Below are 21512 nucleotides of genomic sequence, written 5' to 3'. Positions count from 1 at the left end.
CTGAGGTGAAACCTACTCACAGAGCAAATGGTTTGCACAGCGCATGGATTAGACCCCTTCAGAGCCCTGGTGCTCAAGCACAGCATCAAACCCCCTGTCTGTAAGCTAAAATGACACTATTTATCCACTAGAGCATGAAGAATTCTGGTGGCAGGAAGAACAAGTGGCTTCCAGTCCTGCGGTGGTCACTTAAGGACAAGTCCAGCTCTGGGTGATTCTTTTCTGTGATTCCCCTTTCTGTTGAACACACCAAGACAAAATGCTCCCACCTCCAACCCAACCCTCTCCCCCTCCAAAAAAAAAGTATGCTACATCCACATTCATAAAGTTTATCAACTTACAGACTCCAGGACAGGTTTATCATTCATTGTTTTGCACCAGTAAGCAGAGTAGTATACAAAAGCATGCAAAATCAGTTATGGTACAGAAAGAACCTGCAAAATTCCAGAAACTGGCAAGCATCAAAACCATTCCTATTTTTCAAGGAAGAGGATTCCTGAGTTGTGTATGTTGGCATTTTCAAAGACCCTGTAGTTGGGTGAAGCACACAGAAACAACCTGGCAGGGACATAACAAAACAGGGGCAAAATATTGTCTAACACAAACACTCAGAGGCAAGAAATGATCGTGGGGTGAAAATACAGTACGTGGTGGGCTATTTTATTTTGTTGAAAAGTACATCTTTGACTGGATTCAACATATTAATAAGATGAAAAGAGGTCCACTGGCGAGGGAGGAAAAAAAGCAAAAGTTTGGAAATACTTGACACAACTAAAATAAATGACAGCTTTTTTCAATACCCCATAGGCAGGCTGTAGAAGATGATGTTTTCCAGTATCCATGGAGAAAGTAAAGTCTTTGATTGATGTAAGTCAGTTTTGCACAAATGCTGGTCTGTTTAGTTAAAACCTGCACTGCTTGCTTCTTTTAATAGATAATATAGGTAATATCTAGCTTTCACTCCAGACCCATGCTTTAACACTCAGAATGTATCCATATTTAATTACAATTTTATCACACTAATCAAATAAATTTACTTTGTCCTCCAAGCAATCACCTCAGTATTTCAGTATGTAAAAAATACTTTCATTATGTTTATTATAAAAATATAAATGTTTCCACTACAAATCATTTTACATTAGTAAGAGGCCATCTACAATTGCACAATATATAATCTAAATGAGTAAGTAATGCTTTTGAAATACAAGTTAAAGTAAATACATATTGCCAATCAAATCACATCTATACATTGCTTATTGGATGCTAAGTTACAGCACAAAAAACTAGATTATGTTAACAGAAATAAATAAAATGGAAACTATATTGAAAGGTACAAACCCAGTAATATGGCATGTCTTTTTGTGAGCAGTTTGCATTTTGCTTGATGTCCATAACCTGTACAGGCAGATGGCCACACGACCTCTATTTCTCTACTCCACACTGAAGAATTGTACACTGCTATGTTTACATATGTACAGGGGGACAGGGAGTACAGGATGCTTGCAACAGAGGCCACTTACAGTACAAATCAACTTCTGACAGGGAGAGAAAACCAAACAGGTTTTTAAAAACTCTCAACTCCTAACAGCAAAGAAAAGCAAAACCGAGCTGCTTTATTTTTTTTTCCCCTCGGTGAGACTGAATCTTTGATGCTGAGCATGCCTGAACAGTGGGCAAGGAACACGACAGGACACATGGCAGGAGCAAATTGAGGGTGGTGGGTGCAAAGTTTTCAAGTGTTTAAAACTCTCAGAACTGGGTCTGTGTCCCCTGAAGCATTTCCCAGAGGTCAGCCCCCAGCCCAGCCCCTTACCCCCACGCTCCAGCACAGAATGGAGCTGAGGAGAAATGTCTCAAAAAGCTGTCCCCACACAGACAGTGTCTGCCACTGGATTTTGGTGGCTTAAATGCACTAACAGTGTCTGATTTAGAGCAATCTCAACACGAAGAAAAGAAAGATTCTGAATGAACTAAGCGACACAAAACACAGCTTTTCCATCCAGCATGCTGCATTTCGTGATAGATTGGGGCAGATCAGGGGAAGTGTTCTTTACAGCTTAAGTGCTTTATTTTACCTTTCTTCAATTTTTCTTTTTTTAAAATTTTAATTTTAAAACCCATTCACTTCTCTTTCAGAAAGAATTATTAATTACTATGCTGTGAGTGTGTTTCACATCCAGTCCTTTACAGCATGCTCACGACCAGCACTCATGAAAAAGCCTCTAACTCTGCTTCTCCTTAGCAATATGTGATAAATGTTGTGCCTGGATATTTTGTAAGTCCTGCATTCATGGAGAACAATTTGAGCCCCACAAACCCTGCTAGGAACTGATTCTTTCCTCACTTATACACCATGAAGCTTCAAAACCCAAGCCAACAGGAGAAAGCACAACTCACTACCTGCTTTTGCATGCATAGATATAACACAATGTGCCATTTTTTCATCTGCCTCTCTCAGTGTCTGGAACTTTTAGGGATTCATCAGAATCAGATTTAGATTCCAGAATGTCAGGTTGGGAAGCAGAATGGATTCCCCTGGTGACCAAGGCCTGCTGTCTGTGTGCCTCAACACCCAGAGTGTTAAGAAGCACAAGAAGTGGCTCACACTGTGTTTACAACCACTCATTTTCAGAGCAAAGAGTCGTGTCTGCTCACAACTAGAGCTGGTGAGCTCCAGAGCAACATCTTAGGAGCTGGGAAGCTCTTTGGAAGACACTGAAAATGGTGGAGGGCCCTCAAAATCCACCTTCCAGTCTCCTTTTTCCTGTGGGAGATGTGAGTGCTCTCCTAGACCTGGGCACCCTTCTGCTCTCTTGGGTACCCACAGAAGCTGTGCCAAAAATTCAGGTCCCTACAGGATGGCAGTGCCTCTACAGGGGGTTTCCAGCTCAGGCTGGTGAAAACTTCCACACCAAAGCCTCACTTCACAGGATAACTCATCCTTTTAAACAAGACATTTCCCAGAGAACTCAGCATCATCAGTTAAAGCAGGATGCAACAACCCTGGCCTTCCTTTATATTTTCTTGGCAGATCTCTCACCTCTCACCACCCAAGAATAGAGCTCCTTATTGTGACAGGAAAGCCTTGGGGAAGGAAATGGGAGCTGCTGTTTGGGGCAGGTACTGATCTAAAGATCAATGCACACATCGTTGTCAAAACCCCAGCCTGGCTGAAAATACCACTCACAGCAAATGGAAGAAATCTCATTAAAAAAAAAAAGTCCAGATGCTTTTCATATTGTCAGTTCTGGAAAAAAGACCACCTTTCTTTCCTTCTGTATTTCATGCATGATGCTATGAGTGTAAAATCATCTAGTTACTAACCCTCAGACAATTTCTCAGGCTGAACCAATGAAGTTTGGATAACATTTGGCACTTGGCAATAATACAGCCAGGTTAAGGTATTTAAGCATAAATATAAACAATAATAGAACCCCCCCCAAAAAAACCAAACCAAACCAAAAACAAAACCAAAAAAAAAAAACAAACAAAAAAAAAAACCAAGAAAATAAATAAGCCTTTTAAAAATTAAGACTTGTTTCTATTTAAATGAACACAGTTAGGGAAGCTAACATAATGGTAAAAACCTTTTGTCAACTAACTCAAAGTCACTACAAACTTTATTTCTGTGTTCCTTCCTGAAGTTGAAATAGCATGTTACAATGACATTATAGTAAATATGGCCAGACAGGTTGTGAGGTATAGTCCTCTATTTTCCTTGCTTTTAAAGAAATAAAATACCTGTTACAGATCTCTTCTGTAGAAAAATACCGCAAGTCTTTCTTTCTTCTTGTTTGCTGTATAGATCAAATACACAGCTTTTTTTGTCCATGTTTTTTTTTTTCTGTTATTCAGTCAATATTCAAATGGCTCTAGGTTTTAGTAACACTGGTTTTTACTTGGAAGGATTTTTCAGATATTTTTTTCTTTTGATATTTACTATCTGCATTAACAGTCAGTCAAGAGCACCCACCCTTTAGGATTAACAGATAGAAAACAAGTTTGCTCCTATTTTTAAGGCATTTATACTCAGTATTTGAGTGTCATGTGGGTTTGAAATCTCAACCATTGCGTTTCCAAAGCTGTTGCAAAGAACTCCTTTAAATTCTGCTGTTTATCAGCCATCACTTTTGACCTGTGATGCAACTTTTCTCCTTTCTTTTTTTTCCTCTCCTGAGCAACATCATTTTGGTACCTTACACAGGAACAGGGCTGTTCTTTGTATGAGTTTCAAGAGCTTTGATACTGCTGACAATCTTCTTTTGAGGGCCCACCACTGTGACACCAACTTTCTTCATGTCACTGGAAAAAAGAGGAGGTGTGTGAGTGAGGACACTGAGTTCCACAGCACTGATCTCAGCACTGAACTTTGCCCACCTCACATTGCTGCACTGCAGGTACAGGGATATTGCTGAAGCACAAGCCCTGGTGCAAAAAACCACTGAGAGCAGCTGTCTGAAAACACAAGGGGGGTGCAGAAAATAGAGTGGAAGCTCGGTTAGCCTCGTTGTGTTTGCTGGAAGAAAGGGCCATGAAACTGTTCTCCAGTGATGGGTTTTTGGGGCAAGGAGATCACTGCTGGATCAGCTGAGCCTCTCTAGCATCTCCATTCCCCACCAATTGGGGAAGGAGGCCATGGCCAAGCTCCCTCCCAGTGTCTCCCCTGGCTCCCACCTCTGGTTTGCCCAGGTTCTCCAGTCTCATTGTTCCCTGTGCAGCACAGAGGTGGTTTAACACCTGTGAAGGGCTAATTAACCGCGGGCTCACAGGAAATTGGGCATTCCTAGAGGATTTCTGCACTGTCCCCAAAGGGTAATTGTTACTAAAAGCCATTAGCACCCTTTTTATAGATGCAATAATACACTAATTAACGGCATTGATGTGTTTAATTGTTGGTAGCAGAGCTGCTGCATACTTCTCCATAACTTGTGCATTCAGCCAGCCCAACTGGGAATTAAGATTTCCTTTGGCACTAAATTTTTAACTGTACTTGATGCCTTTTCAGGTGCAATAAGAGCATTACCCTACTCCTACTTGTCACTAGAACAAAGATGGATTGCATTTAGAATGTAATAAATTTGCCATTTGCTCACTTCCAAGCATAGCAGGAGGGAGTTCAGCCCCTGAGTAATTGTTAGCATGGAGAAGGAAAACAGCCACAAAGAATTTGCACCCCCACCTGGCTTGGTGGAACATGGGATGGGCAATAAAGGGAAAGATTGGCAATGTGCCAGCTGCAGAGAAACTCCCATATAAAATACAGAATTTAAAGGATCAACAGAGAAACTTCAGTGAAAGGAAGGGATGCTAGTGTACCAGATGATGCATGGTGCTACTGTATTGGAAGAAATTGGGAATTTCCTTGTATTTAGTGAGAAAAAGCTGTGGGACCATGCCCTTCAAACACTCACCAGATGTAGATTTCCTTCATGGCTATTTCAACCACAACAAATAATTCCCATTTGTCTCTTTAAATTTCAGAAAATTCTAGCTAAGAATTGGAAACGCCGTATAAAAGTGCTACCTTTATGCTTCAGTTTGAACTTGTAGCTATGATGAAAACCCACAGCAGATTGCAACTTACTCTGTGGAAATCTTGGCTATGGTGTCACAGGAACTGTACTCCACCCCTGTGAAAATGTCCTTGCACTGCCCTGTCCGAAACCCATTGAGCCAATCACCCGTGGAGCGGAAGGCTGAAATGTCAATGTTGCTTTGGTCCAGGAGGAGATTGGATGGCCTGAAATAAAAGAATAATGCAGTGAAACTCAGGGGAAAGGGAGAAATACAGATTTATTTTGTATCTGAACTTAGCAGTGGCAGGAGCATCCAGGCTGGATGTGGCTCTGCTGTTTGTCTGTGGGAGTTCTCAGCTGGGGCCAGCACGGGACTGGGGCCGGTGGCTCTGACAAATGCTGTGCAATCATCCTGCCCGAGTTTAAATCACTGCAGCACTCACAAGGTTATTGATACCTCACAATTTAATGTGGAAAGCAGCAACACAGACAAAATTAGGTTATGTTTATGTGATTCACCTAGTCCCAAACATCACACAGATGATGCACACTCCAGGGTCCAAGTTAAGCATGTTGGTATAATTTGGTAATATCAAATGTTCAGAATATTGTGGCCCACTGATTAAGTACTAGCTACTAAGTCAGAAGCTTCAACCATAAGCAAAATACCTTATTTTTATTTTTTTGTTGTAGGCTTAAAGCCAAGCACATGCTTAGCTGTGCTGTGGCTGAGACTGAACTAGAGAATGTTCAAAGCAGTTATCTCTGCAACTTCACAGTCTATTTTCTGCCCCATAATTCTTTTTCCCTCTAGTAACCCACACAGGAGTCTGACTACTGCTGCTGAACCCATTTGAAGTGACTTCTGTCACTGAAAGTGGTGAAAATGAGAGGTGGCTGGGCTGACAGCATAATTTAAAGGCAGTGATTACACCGTGTAAGAGGTAGGTGACAGCTGCTGGGGCTGAGAACTGATCTGGGCTGTAAAACACTCTCTTCACTCCAAACCCAAGTCATCTCTGCTCATCACTGGAACAAACATAAATAGGAGGAGATTTTAAAGGACCAAGAGAACCACATATTTAAACATAGTGTTTTTAACCTCATAAGAAGCCTAGAAAATCCAAATCCTTCTCAATTCCAATATGCCTTAAATTTCCTCAAAATCAGCAGCACTACAACAGCATATCCTTGCAGTACACCTGGAACCACATCACTTGCATAAGTAACACTAGTTACATCAAGACTTTTACCTTTCACTTTTGAAGAAAAGAGCAATGATTTTTGGTACTGGCCACATCTTAAACAGCTCCTCTTACTTCTGATGTTTTCAATTTGATTGCTACCAATGAGGTAATTTCTTTCAGGCTCAGAGTATTTTTTCCTTTCTGGGAATGCAGGGCATAATTAAAGAGCTACTTGGATGCTTGAAAATGTTAACTCCAAACACACACAATCAGTTTTCACCAGGTCCCAGAGCTGAGATGTCCCTGATGGGACACAGAGCCCGGCCAGGACTGTGATCACTGACACCAAATCTTGACTTCACACACTGGGAACAACCATCCACGGAAAGAAAAGCAACAGAAGACACCAGACATCTGCTCTGTCCTCACTTCATGTACTGTTGGCATGGTTAAACCAAATCTTAGACACCTACATGATCCCCAGCTTTGAAGGCTTAGTTTGAGAATCAGGCCCAAGATAGTTTTAATCAGTAGCTGTAAGGCCTGAATTTCACTGACTACTGTTTGTCCAATGGTTTTATTTATCGTTTTCTGGGTATAGTGTCTGGAATCCCAAGATATTAATTAAGAGTATTTATGAAGTGTTCTTAGTGATAAAGCACAGATTTTTTTTTTTTTCCCAGCCTAGTATGCCTTTTTAACTTAAGTCTAATAAAACAAGGTCTGACTCGAGAATCACTAATGAAAAAAAAGTATAAACAAGTTGAAATAGAGCAGGTCTCTAGGATTAGGAATTAGAATGGCCCAAAAGAGCCTTTATGTTTATTACTTGGATCAAAGTATCATCATGACAAAAAATATGACCTAATTTTAATGCGAGTGACCTCAGAGTAACCAGCACTGTAAAGTATCATTTTTCTTCTTGCAGGATTCCAAACAAAAAAAAGAGTTCCTCCCCTCCTCAGAGAGGACATCTGGACTGTTTATCAATGAGCAGGAATTCGCCTGGCTGCGAAGAGCCCGTGCTGTCTGCTGGTGAGCACCAGGGGAAGGCTGGGCTTGCAGAGCATCTGCACACCCTGGCAGGGCTTTTCCCCCTGGCCCAGCCCCTGGACAGGAGGGCTGAGCAGGAAATTTATGGTGTGGGCGCTGTGCACCATGAGCTCACAGTTTAGCAGACAAATGAGGCAGGGGCAGCTGTGAGCGACGTCCTGCAGGGCTCCACCTGATCCTTACAGCTCCCATAAATCAGTACCTGCCCGCCCCAGAACACAGCCATTAAAAAGAAATCATGGAAATTACATGTTTGCTCAGGGGAAGTGAATTAGAACATTTCTTTCCATCTTTTCTTCTCTCCCCTCCTTTATTTTCTTTCTGTTTTTAAAACTCTTTTTACTTTGACTATGATGCACCCTCTCCTATCATCTTTTGACAGTCATAGCAAGATTTTCTGTCCTGTTCACCCTGACTTGTTGTATTTACTACACCTACAAGGTTGCATTTACTGACATGTGGTGCCCTGAAAAGAAACCCAGCAAGACTCAGTTTGGAGAGACAAATTGAACAGTGAGATGCCAGTTACAAAACATCCTGTGGCTGGAAGCTTTCTCTGGATGTGTCCATTACTTTAACAGTTGGAATTAACCTTTGAGCCATCTGCAGGCAGGAGAGCTATGGTATATTGTCATTAGCACAGCTTTTTGTCACAACACAGGGAAAATTTTGCTGCACTAACAAGAAAAAACACAGAAAACATCATTAGAGCCCTTCCCAATACAGCATGAAATTTGGCTGCTGTCTGGGGAGAAAAAGATACAAACTAACTTGTAAAATCCAGGAACTGAGACAAAGAAAATGAAAATGTCCTGCCACTTCTTCTGCAAATACACAGAGGAGCTGTGCACACACAGTCCAAGACTTTGTACTGTAGGAGCCTCTCTTTTTCCATCCCTTCCTCCAAACAGCACAACCAACCTTCAGTTTTTTAAATCTGGACTTTCCTTTCCACAGTCAATTTCTTTTAAAGAGGAAAGCATTTAAAATCACCCGCCCCCCCCAAATACATAAAGTAATTTCCTGTGGCAAATTTTAGGTAATTAAAAGCTGATTTTGTAAAGTGAAATTGCTCCCTATGAGCCTGGTTGGAACAGAAATCCTATGGGCTTTATGATTATGGTGAGCTGGAGCACAGATTCAGGTCTAACAAGAATTCTATTTCAAGAGAAAAATAACCCCAAAACCAACAGGTGGCACAGAAAGCAAATTTCAGTTTTATCTTCTATAGCAATCAGAGTCATATGCATACATGTGTATCAACAGGAAACCAGCAAACAAATGACATGCCAAGGAGAAGTAGAATTATTCTGTTTACTTGATTATCCCTGGACCTTAAAGATAAAAATCTCTGGAGTTCCATCTCTTCATGCCCATTTTTAACATGCTCTTAGCAGAATTGATCTTTTAGTCCCTAAAGTACAATTCACCTCTTAAAGGGGGCACATTTGCTTTTTCCAAGGCCTTCATGTGTTCTTTTCATACTCTCCAAAAAAGGAGATTATGGGCTGCTCCTTGGAGTGAAAGGAGAGCTGGAGAAATGAAGAGGGGCAACACAAATAACCAAAGGGAACAGCAATGCAGCTGAGGCTGCAAAAGTGGTACACCTTCTCTAAATGTCAATATTTCTTGTTTTAAAGCTCTATTGTTGGTAAAAAACCAGAAAAAACAGAAAAAACAAACAAACCCAAAACCCCCCAAAAACGACCCAACTTACCACAACTTCCACTAGGCTAATAACCAAATAAAATTTCAACTGCCCCAAAGGTCAATGCTTCAGTCTTCCCTACTCCTTTAGCCTCCTTTAGCTGCCCCTCTGAACATGATTTTCAATTTGCTTATATTTTTATTTGTGGGCTATTTTATATATTTTATCTTGGTGGGATAATAAATCACATGCCTGGGTGTATCAATGCTCCTTCATTTACTTTTTCCCAATACCAAACCACTAAAAATAACCAAAAATAAACCCAGCACATTGCTGATTTTTTCCCCCCTCCTCTTAACACAGCTTAGGCTGTGCTTTTAAGGAAATACAGGCTCATGGCCATTTCCTGGGATATGTGGCTGGAGACAGACCCTCAGTACCAACCACTCATTATTGTTAGGACAGTCAGAGAAAAAAGCTTTATAAAGCTCTTAAAATGCTTAAAATCTACCATTTGCTGTGGAGAGCTTCCCTTTATATCTCACTTTTGGCTGCACTGCTGTTGCCTATAATCAAAAGAGAAAAACTCCTTGCATCAGTGTTAGAATTGTAAAGTAAAAAGCAGACTTTCATCTGGAAGCTTCCAGGTGTCCCAGCGGTGACGGACACACCCAGAATTAATTTTTTGGGATTGTATAAGGTTAATTAATCAGGATATTGAACAGGAGATTCATCTACCCCAGTTACCCACCCCTGGGTCAGCCCCTCGGAGCTGGTCCAAGGGATTCTCTGCCCCACTTCTTATTTTAGGCCCCCTCCTTGGAATTCAGATTGTTTATTAATCCAAACAATATTTCAGGGTTGTGTTTAGAAGGTCAGCTTCTTTGGATTGCTCCAAAATCTAGGGGAAAAAGGCAGGAAAAGTACTGGCTATACATTAGTAATCTACCAAGCCACAAATATATGAGAATACATAAAAAGCTTAGGCATCACTGTGAATTTCTACTTTTGTCACTTCTTCCCAGCATTCCCAGTGTGGAATTGCCACCATCACTAAGGAGAGCAGCAGAATAAAAAAGCCTTGGAAATCTAAATGAACAGCAAGAGCTCCCTGGTCCAGCTGCTTTTCTATGTAAATTATACAGCACCCAACCCTGCCCCTGTAAATCCCTGCCCGAGTTTCACTGAGTGGAGGTGAATTAGAGGTGACAAAGTGCAAATAGATGTTTTACTGTCCCTGCCCACAGCCAGCCCCAGCTCACTTCCAACACTCACCTTGGAGGGACCATGGCTGAGCCCTGCCTGCCCAGGCTCAGGAATAATGACTGCTGGGACAGTCAGGTGAGAACAGGGCTTTTCTGTCTCTAGCTGAATGAAATCCCTAAAAACCTCCTCAGTCTAAGCCCTGCACAATCCCAACTGTGTTTGGACACCGAGTTGGACTTACTGTGTTCCATTTTGTGATTTGTAGTTAAGTTTCTTTTTTTTCTCCCCTTCCATAAATTCACTATTTTATGTTTAGCAGGCTTCAGAGAGAGAGCTGGAGTTTAAAGTTTACATTATTTGAATTCTTTTAGAGTGAACAGTCTTGCTTTAGGACACAGATTATGTTGTTGCTGGTTTTTAAATGTAGCCCAAAATCCACCCAGAATTTTGCTCTCCACAGCATTTGGCCAAACTCAACCCCCATTGTTAAGACCCTGACAACATCCAAGGAAAACTGAAATCTTCTCCTCTCTTCCATCCTGGAAGTTCCTAGCAGGGAGAAGCAAACAAACAATATTGCAGCAGGTCAGCAATATATGTCAAGCATCTGAAGCCTTCTGACCTGAATGGCAAAAAAAAGGGACTTCTCAACAAAGTGCTCAGCCAATCTAAACAGTAATTTCATTGCAAATATTTCTGTAAAAACAGGGCTTGAATTGTGCTGCAAAAAGGAGAAAGTCTGAATTTTTTATTTGCCCCATTCACTGCTCCTTTTGAGTTTGATTTTCAAAAAATCCTACCAAGCTAGAATGTAGAGCGTTTCCACTGAATTATCAAATTTTAAATGAACTTTGTGAGGAGCAAATGTCGAATTTTAAATTTGTAAGCAGTGCCCCTGGATGTCTGAGAATGACACCAGTGAGAGCAGCACAATGAGAGACGACAAAGCTGAACATGTTCAGCAGTGAACCCTTGCTAACAATTACTGACAAATAACAGCTCTTCCCAACACTGCTCAAGGAAATTTCCCAAGCCAGTGTTTCAAACAACACAGCAAATTTAAGCAAATCAAGGTAGGGTTGCAAACAACTTGTTAACATGTAAAAGGATGTATGAGGAATTAATTATTCATACACATTTTTTCATCAGGAAGAGTAACTGAGCCTGATCCCCTAAATTTTCTGGGCTATATGAAAGGAATTTCAGCCATGATTTTTCTGAAATATCCTGAATTCTCAGGTGTTCTTCCCCCCTTCCTTGCAATACAATTATTTCCTCTTCTTCTAAATATGTAAATTCTTCTAAATAATAAAAACAACAACAGCAATACCTAACACTGATTTTCATGCTACCCACAGCAAACACAGAAGCAGGTTGGGATTTTTTTTGTGCAGATTCTGTGTCAGTTTTGCAATCAATCAGAGGCCTGGCAGAAATCCAGAGTTTCTAAAAGTCATATGTTGGAATCAGAAAAAATTTTCAATTTTCTTTCAAATGAGGGCTGTGCGTTAACTCAGCTATTCCCATTTCACAGGTTCACAAAGACTAAATTACTTCAGTCCCCCCTGCATCACAGATGTGAACAAACACAGCAAATATGGGAAAGCTGCCACTGCCTGAATCCTGTGTCACAACCCTTATACCTCAAGATCACACTCTACTGTGACAGCTTTGGGACACATAAATGCTTTAAATATATTCAATTACACACGGATGTATTTAAATATATTAAATTGTGCTGTGATTTGAAAAAATTGTATTTTTTTAAATGGCCATGTAAGAGTAAGATTCATATGCATAAAATGGTAATATGCATTGTAAATATATATATATAAATATTCAGAATCAGAAATTTAAGTAAGAATAAAAAATCATAAATATAAATCAGTGAAAGAAGTGAAATGGATTTAAAAAAAAAAGTCATGAGTCCATTTCAGATTTGTAAGATTTGTAGTGTACACCAAGTACTTCCAGTTGCACGACTCAAGTTACTTTTTTTTCCCCACACAAATGAAACAACAGCTAAGAGCCATTTCAGCCTCACCAACTTGCTTGCAGGTGGGTGAAGTGATTCTGACTCTCCAACCCAAGCTGAGAAAAGTTTCCATCTGCTTTGTATCCGTATGAAATGTTCACAAATGTGAAGTAATACACAGTGGACTGAAGAAAAAATAAGCTCAAGAGGAAAAATAATGAAATTGATCAAAAGTGGAAGAACGATGAACTCACTTCCACCCTGAAGATATCCAAACAACCTGAGGACTCTGTTAGAAAAATGAACATCGTGTTCAGAAAACAGGAAAGAACAGCAAGACATAAATCAAATAAAAATATCATGAGACTGTGCTTTAGAAAACCACATGGCTTGTACTGAGTTCTGTTCCTACAGCTCCTTACAGAGCTGGTTAACTCCAGGCATCCTGAGGGACACAAAAACCCCCATGTGTCCAGAACCACTGCAGGTCTTATTAGCAAGAGCTCAAGGTGGCCACCTGATTAAAAAGTGAATTTTGACAGGTGAGAAAGAAATCAGCCATACTCTGTGCTTTACAAGGAATAGCAATGGAATTTCCACGTGAATCTGAGATGAAACACAACACCAGGAAAGGTATTATGGAACGTTTGCTGTGCTGAGGCTACAAAAACCTTTTGTCAGTGTGAGGTTCAAAGGCACGCAGAATGGTCTGCAAAGCGATGAGCAGTAAGGATAAAAACATCCCCTCGGGGACCAAGAAATTATTAGATACCATGGAGTGGCCTGAAGGGATGGAAAACTTTAAAGGAAAGAGAGAATTGAAGGGTTTGACTCCTCTTCTGTGAGGTATTAGTGCAAAACGTGCCTGGGCTGTGGGCTGGAATCAGATGTTCAGCCCAGCACATCCTCCAGTGGGGGTCAGCTAACAGCAACCAGCACCCACAGGACAGGGATATCCTCTGCACCTCCAGAAATATGCTTTTTAAATAGGATACAACGGTGCTGTGACTATTTTATACAAACACCAGCCCTAAAATCTGTAAGAAGAGACAGGTTTTGCATCTGCAGCAGACGCCGTCAGGTTAAACATTTTCCCCTGACTGAGAGCATTCTGAACACCTATGAGCATATGGTGGGCATCAGGCTGTAGCATTCCTCCAGTAGCACCACAGACACAGCTAAAAGAGAGCTGGGACCGGTGTAACTGAGATTAATTGCACATTATGGGCTGGAGGAGAGCGGTGTGGGAGTGCTGCAGCCTCAAGTAACAGCTGGGAGCAGCCACTTGAGCCAGTGCAATCCCCTGAGTGCTTTCCTCTGGCACTGATGTCTGTCCCTCTGGCTGCTGACAGCAGAGGAGCCCTGGCAGGGATCCATCCCACTGTGTCCCCTTCTCCAGGAGCTGCCCTGACTCTCAGCCCTTCAGGATCAATAACACATTCCTGCACACGAGGCTATGGCAAGGCCCCACCCCGTTTGAAGTCTCACTGCTCATTTTTCTGTCTCATTTTTCTCTGTCAGTCTGTCAAAGAGCAATGCTGAACCTCCAGGCTCAGTCCCTGGCCACCAGCACCAGGGGCTGTTCGCTGCCACCACTGCCTCTCTGCAGGACACCTCTGCTTTACAAAGATTTCATGGCACAGGACTGCCTCACTTGTGTTTATTTGTGGCTGTGTTTCAGTCAGCCTGCAGACACTGACAGTGTGGGATGGAGAGGCCACAGATCACACATTCCCTGAACTGCAGGAAGCTCCTTCACAGAGGGAAGGGCTTGGGCTCACCCTTGCTGGGACCCCACAGTGCCCTGTTTGTCCCCAGGGAGCGAGGAGCTGCAGAAAGGGAGAGGCTGCACTGCCCAGGAATGCGCAGGGATGTGGCAGTGGAAGGGTAATTGGGAAGAGAGGAAAGAATAAAATCACCTTTGGCGCTGCCCTCCTCAGAAACGCGCTCTGAATCAAAGGAAAAGCAGCAGCAGGAGGAGCATTTCACTGAGAGCTCACCTAAAGCAGCTCTGAGAAGTTCCCTACCATGCAGGCAGCCTCTTTCCTTCTCTCCTTCCCTCTCCACGAGCAGAGAGTGTGGCACTGTGTTAGGGATGTGCAGCCTCTGAAGCACGGATGGAACAGGAGCAAAGAGAGCAGAGAGAGACAGGAGGGAACAACATCCCTCTGTGGAGCTCCTGCACAGAGCCCAGCAGGTGGAAAAGGTGCTCAGACTGAATTTGGCCTCCATCAGAAGATATCAGCTTCTCCTGGCTATGGACAGGTAACTGGAAATTATTGCTCTCATCCCTGCTGTGGTTCAAATCTGTAACTGGAAGGATCACAAGCAGGGAGCATTTTGCTTCTGTTTGGAATGAAAAACGTGCAGCCCTGGCTTCTGCAATCAACCCCAAAAAGATAGTTATGATTTCCAGCTCCTCTAGTCATCCGATTGCTGGAGCATATCCCTAGAAAGTAATTCTTTGCACCAATTGTTTGCCACATAGTGGTGCAAGATGTTTGAAAGAAATGTACTTGATTGTGAAAATAGTGTCTGAGCAGTTTGGTGGCATTCCCAAAGTTGGTTGATTTTTTTCTGTCACCTCCTAGAAATAATTGCTTCTGTAAGCATGTTGATTTCCTGTGTGTTAAAGACTCACCAAGCAAAATGACCGAAATGTAATTTTATGCAAGCCATCATTTCTCAATATATAAATTTAAAAGCAGATCCCATTAGTATGACTGCCTTTCTCCTCCCATCTCTTCTCTCTTTTTCTCCCCTCTGGCATGGCAGCAGGAGGTAATTAGAGTGGTCAGTCTGTAGCTGACAAAGCCAAGGCTAGGAAGAGGAAGGCACGGTCCATGGCAGTGGCACAGCAGGCTGCAGGATCAATGCAGCTCTTCCCACTGCCTTGGCTCCATTTCCCTCAGCCTTCCCATTCAATTGCCGTGGTGGGAAGTGTGCTGCATCACAAGGAAAGGTCTGACAGGAAGCTTTTCTGTGTTCCCTTTTGAAACTTGGCTCGTGTCAGGCTCTGGTCTCTTGCCCAGTGAAACACAGAACACCCTCCAGGGCCTAGGTTTGAAGCAGCAGAGGAGCAGAGTGCTTTTCTCCCTGATTCTGCCTGCTTTACAGAGGATTAGGCACTACCATTCATGCTAAAAATAATTTTACGTCTTTTACACTCCTTCAGTAAGAGTATGACATTTTGTGCATTGTACAAACCAGTTCTCTTTAACTGCTTAACTACAGCTCTTCTTTCACCACATCTTCATTATGCCCTTAGGTGTCAACACACTGTTCAGCTGCTCTCTCTCAATGAGATAATTCTTATCTCATCATAGTGATGATGTTCCAGAGTGTGTTGAATAGTCAGGATTAAAAATGAATGTTTTTAATGCAATTAGGAGCATTGCACAGGTTGGAAATTAATTCCTAGTTAACACATTGATCTAAGAGGGAGTGTAAGTGCATTTTTAGTTCTGTGAGCACTGCTGAAAGAAAAAAAAGAATTATTCATATGATTAAAGTTAACATGACTTGTCAGAGAAGAGCAGAAGTGTATTTGGACCCAATTCAGAAAGATACTTAGGAACATGGCTGGCTGTAACCTATGAAACACTGAGCACTTAAAACACCACCAAAGGGCAGAAGGAAAAGGAAAATCACATGATGGCCAACTCTGCCAGCTGTGGTTTTTTCACAAATCTCTGCTCTGTTTTACAGTGGGTTTCATACCTTTAGCATAAAAATCTTTCACAAATTGGATAAATAATAGCAAATAATTAATAAAACCAACACAGCAATAATAAAAATAATAACATTAAATCCTTCTCTCTACAAACAGCTCCAGTTAAAAGGTGAAGAGGCAGTAAAGAGAGCAAATTCTAACGACAGGAGATGAAGGAATCAAAGAGGTTCCTCAGCAATATAAATCTAGCGTGTCACCTTGCCGCGGCGTTGGTGATTATTTTCAGACTGCTGGGATTACGGATCAGCTTATCCAGGATGCTGACAATCTGCTCAAACTTGGGTCTGTTGTTTCTGTCCTTCTGCCAGCAGTCCAGCATCAGCTGATACAAGGCAGCTGGGCAGTCCATGGGAGGTGGCAAGCGGTACCCTTCATCCACAGCCTTAATCACCTGCACAAGGAGAAAAGTTTGGGCAAACTTAAAGGCACTTCACAGCAACTTGGTTTTTATCAGCTGAGGGAGCCTAATGTGGACATCCTGTGTTCAAACAAACGTGTTTATTCACTAATTGTCTTGTCGTGCAGTGCCTCCCCTTTATCTGCAAAGTAAACCAGCAGCAGATTAGGCTGCAGAGAGGGGAGTTAAGATACAGAGTGTGACTTTGAAGAAGGTGAGTGTGGAGAGGATCTCAGCAACTCACACTCACTCGAACTAAATCCATAAACAAAAGCCACAGTTAGCAAGCACTTGCTTAGGCATACCAAACTTCAAAGGGGGCTAGAATGTCTCTCCTCTGATTACCCTTAGCAATACATGCTTTCCACAGCAGATAAAACAACCTTTCCACATCCTCCAGTGGACACTGAACTCAAAACACCAACAGCAAAAACAACCTACCCTGCTGAAAAATCAACCTGCCCCCTCATGGGCCATCCTGAACCAACAGACAAAAGGTCTTGTGGATGATGTCACAGGGCCACAAAATGTTTTTAAAACTTACCTCATGGATAACTGTACACTTTCTTCTAGGCAGTGCAAGTCCAATTCCTTGTAATTTGCCTAGACTGATAAAATTTGTCTAGATTTTCTATAATTTTTCCAGACTGACACAGACAAAACCAAGATTGCTTTAGAATTTATGCTGTCCAGAAGCTTTTTAATCCACTGGAATCTAACACCTCTTGATCAGGCCTACAGTATCTATTGCCCCATGAATAAAAAACCCCAATGTATTCAACGTAGAAAATGATAAAGCCATATTCTGTTAATCTTTCCTTTTCATCTGGAAAGCAGAACAAACTATTTTGAATCAGAAAAAGGACAAGAGAACAGTTAATGGTTCAAGCAGCCATGAAGGAGAGGTAAATAAATAGGTTAATCCTTCCATTTCTGATTTTAATGGAATATTATTAAAGACATTCCACTAATATATCAGGCTGCACAACAGGATACATTAATCTCCACAAAAACATTCATTACCAATTAAAAGAAATGCACAGTTTTCTGCAGAGACTTGGGTTGCAGAGGTACCCATTTAAAAGGAAGTTTTCTTCTTTTTTCCTTGTTTAATATAAAGTAGTACAGAAAAATGTTTGCCTATGTTACTATGTTACTGACTTATTTATTTTACTTTAGAACTACTAACAATATATATCAGCTCCTTGGAAAATCTATTTCTGTGAGTAACTGCACTCCAAAAAACCTGGTCTATAAGAAACTCCTGTGGAATAAATCTAAAATTAATACAACAACAGAAAGAAAACCCAAACTAGATATAATAAAAATCTTCTTTGGGGAAATGTTATGCTTCTTTAAAAAGTACTGGGAGAGCTCCATTAATCATTTGGATTGCAGGGTTGGACAGTTTACTAATGTTACAAAGAAACCTGTATTGGAAGTCTAATCAGATCACTCTCCTTCTCTATTTTATCCATTGATTACTTCCAGAAGCATTTTGGTTTCATTAAACTCTTAGCAGAAATACTTTGCTTCTCTTTTTCACAAGTGCCAAGAGCAATTTATTCTGTGCATTTGACATTTACAGAAAACTTCTATAGAATATTATACAAGTGGAACCAAAGGGGATCAACAGAAATTTAGGAGGGTTTTCTATCAACGAGCTAAGGAATGTAAAAGGCAATGACCTCATTGCAGTGGAATTATTTGCATCATCTTACAGAAAACCACCAATGGGATAGAATTCTCTACTCTGCTCCTTCAGAGGTCCAAATCACTCTGCTATAAAGGTGGTGGGTTTTTAAAGTTCTAATGAACTTTTACTTGACCAGGGAAATCTGTTGATTTTCACCTCCACACCTTATTCAAAGTCACCATCAAAAACTCAGGGCCACCTGGTCTTGGCCTCCTTTCACAGCTTGATCCCTTATCTGAGGATATAATTCAGACAACAATTACTCACATCCTGGTTGGACATCTCCCAGTAGGGTCTCTCCCCATAGGACATCACCTCCCAGAGGACAATCCCGTAGCTCCAGGCGTCACTGGCTGATGTGAATTTCCGATAGGCAATGGCTTCTGGAGACGTCCATCGGATGGGAATCTTGCCCCCCTGGGAGCAAAACACAACCAGAGAGTTCATCTGATTGTCCTGCAACAAATATGATTCTGTGTGGCTGATTATTTCATCCCTGAGGTTCTCAGTTATCGTGATACTGGTGTAACAAAACCCAGTGTAAGCAGGAAAACGCTGCTGCCATTTGTCATAAGAGCAAAAGAGGGAGTGAAATACATTTCAGTGCAAAATGGACTGATATCCAGTAGATTTGCCATAGATTTATCTATCTACAATATGGATGTATAGCACAGTACAGCATACATACTTTATAGAAACACACACACAAAAAAATCTGTATTTTATATATATATGTGTGTATCTGTTTGTGTGTGGCACAATTTGCACAGATTAAAGAGTAAATGGTAGATCAAGTCTGGTTGATTTTCAGTTGTAAAATGTTTGGAAATTGCCACAACAGTCATACACTGTTTTTAAAGGTGAAAAACCCAGTCCAAGGTCCTTGCTGATAACCCAGGTTCTTTAGCACAGCACAGGAGTGCTGGATTCGGCTGAATTTAAGGCACGGAAGTGAATTCCCTGTTGGTTTGGAACTTGCATGGCTTCACCAGGTTTTCTAGGACATTCAAGGAAAATAAAGGGTCATGATGTTGTTTCACCAAAGCCAAGCCTCCAGCTGACACAGAAAGATTCAGATGGGGTCATTTGTGCAGAGGGAAGAGTGCAAAAATGTCAGCTGGGAGAGTGGCCTTGGACATTTTTTACAGTTGTGAAAAGCAAGCCATCATTAAATGCCAAACTTGGAGAGATCTGAAGCTACCAGTACAATTATCATAGTGGGCAGGGGAGCATCTCTCTCTGGTCATGGCCACCACTTCGTGCTGCAGGTCAAGGTAATACAATGCACACAAAGAACCTCAGGCTGAGTTTCTAAAATGTGAGAATTAGAGGAAAGAGACAAGCCCTGGTGTTGCCAGCTTTGACTGAGTTTTTTGAGAGTCACACATGAGAAAATAAAGTTTTAAAATACATCAGTCCAAAACTTGTTCCTGAAGGCAATTCTGGAGTGAATGTTTCAGTAGAGAAAACTGTGAGAGTTTAAAGTTATTTCCAATTATGCACAACATGAACAGAATATATTCTGAAGGTTTCACACCAGACCAGCTCTTTGCAGTGCTTGTGACACCCCCATTATACTCCAGTCACACACCTCTCCTCACAACCACCTCTGTGGGAGAGAGTGCTCTTACTTCCACTGAGTAACCAGTGAGAAAAAAAGGTTTGAATATTTTACTGCTCTGCCTACACTCCCACAAACTGTACCTGCACTGAGGAAAGCTACACCATCACCAGCTTTAGACTCACTGGTTTGGTTGATAGAAATGCAGGCATTAGTGTTAATTAGAACCCTAAATACAGTCTAACTACACTGAAGCATCATCATTTTCATTGCTAATATTGAAAAATTAAATTAAGAGTAAAAAACACAGGCAGTCCTGACTCAGACTACAATTTAGGCCTCCAAAATGTCACTAGATAAGTCTTAGAGGCTTGGTAAAGGTGGATGGGATTATCTTGGCAGATGGTTTTCTGTTTAGCAGAGCACCCTTCTGAAAGACAAACCTTCATTTCACACACCACCCTTAAAATCAGGTAAACACTGAATTTCTACATCACTTGCAGACCAGAAAATAGGACAAAGAAAAACTAGAGTGTTTGAAACCACTGTTTTATCACTGAAGACAGATAAAGAGCCTGATCTCTCTCTTTCTCTGAAATTTAATCTATTAGATGATGTTCTTTAGTCACAAAAAGCACATTGTATTTTCCATGCATTATAACTCTATTCACAATTCCCAGTGCTGCTCCAGAACAGTACCAAGAACATAAAAATGACTTTGTTTTTCTCATACTCAATTAATAAGCTCCCTTTACAAGTGTCCAGGGGCCCTCAGCGGGTCCAAGCCCCAGCCAAGAAACAAGGAAAGCTCTCCTGTAGCCTCGTGTTTTCACAACAAATCCACTTACAGTTTTAGATGTGAGGCTGATAAAGAAATCAATCTCACACTAAAAATGAGCCCTGCTTTTCAATAAAGAACATAAATCCTGGGGGAAAGCCAGATCCTAAATTTACATCAACAAAGACCCCACCACCACGAAGAGAGTCAGACATCTCCCACTAGACAAGGGCAGGAATTTCATATTGCATAAAAGGTCTCTATAATATTATATAAAAAGTCATTTATGCAATTGGAGAAACACATTTCCAAAAAAAAAAAAAAAACAAAAAAACAAAAAACCAAAAAAAAAACCCCACCAGAAAAACCCCAAAAACATAAATAAGTCTCCTCACATTTTGGGAGTACTTCTTGCAGAAAGATTAGAAACACAACAAAACAATTTCTGGCTTTGCTTTACTGAAAAAGAAAGGTGAATCAACCCCAAATTCTTATTGCAAGGAGTGTGAGTCAGTGGCTTTCAAATTTTCTTTGCTAAGTCTCAGCTCTAATCCTATATAAACCTGCAGATACACATAGCATTACCATAAATAAGACAAAAATATTAATTAAAATGTAGTTAAAAAAAAGAAAATTACTGACACTGAAAAAAGTCTAAAAGTGTAATTTTGCTCTTCTGCTCCCCAATTTGTCATTAAAATGCCATAATTTTTTTTAAAAATTGATTTTGCTGACTAATTTTTTGGAATAGTTTGAGAACAA

The 21512-nt window shown here is 41.1% G+C and overlaps 1 protein-coding gene across 3 annotated transcripts in view; it reads right to left on the bottom strand.

Annotated features, from left to right (window-relative positions):
• Window positions 1-315: 315 nt before the first annotated feature.
• Window positions 316-21512, bottom strand: part of EPHA3 (EPH receptor A3) — a 171788-nt gene continuing 150591 nt past the window's right edge. For all 3 annotated transcript variants that reach the window (XM_033053498.1, XM_033053496.1, XM_033053497.1), the window contains 4 exons: window positions 18679-18828; window positions 16516-16709; window positions 5585-5740; window positions 316-4302 (listed from right to left, as the gene is read on the bottom strand). In XM_033053498.1, coding sequence (XP_032909389.1) covers window positions 4197-4302; window positions 5585-5740; window positions 16516-16709; window positions 18679-18828 — 606 coding nt within the window. In that variant the 3' untranslated portion in view covers window positions 316-4196. The remainder of the gene's footprint in view (window positions 4303-5584; window positions 5741-16515; window positions 16710-18678; window positions 18829-21512) is intronic.

Source organism: Catharus ustulatus, chromosome 2 (assembly GCF_009819885.2).
Source record: "Catharus ustulatus isolate bCatUst1 chromosome 2, bCatUst1.pri.v2, whole genome shotgun sequence".
Lineage (NCBI taxonomy): Eukaryota > Metazoa > Chordata > Aves > Passeriformes > Turdidae > Catharus > Catharus ustulatus.
The sequence above is the reverse complement of the archived record's forward strand: the minus strand, read 5'-3'. Positions and strand labels throughout refer to the sequence as shown.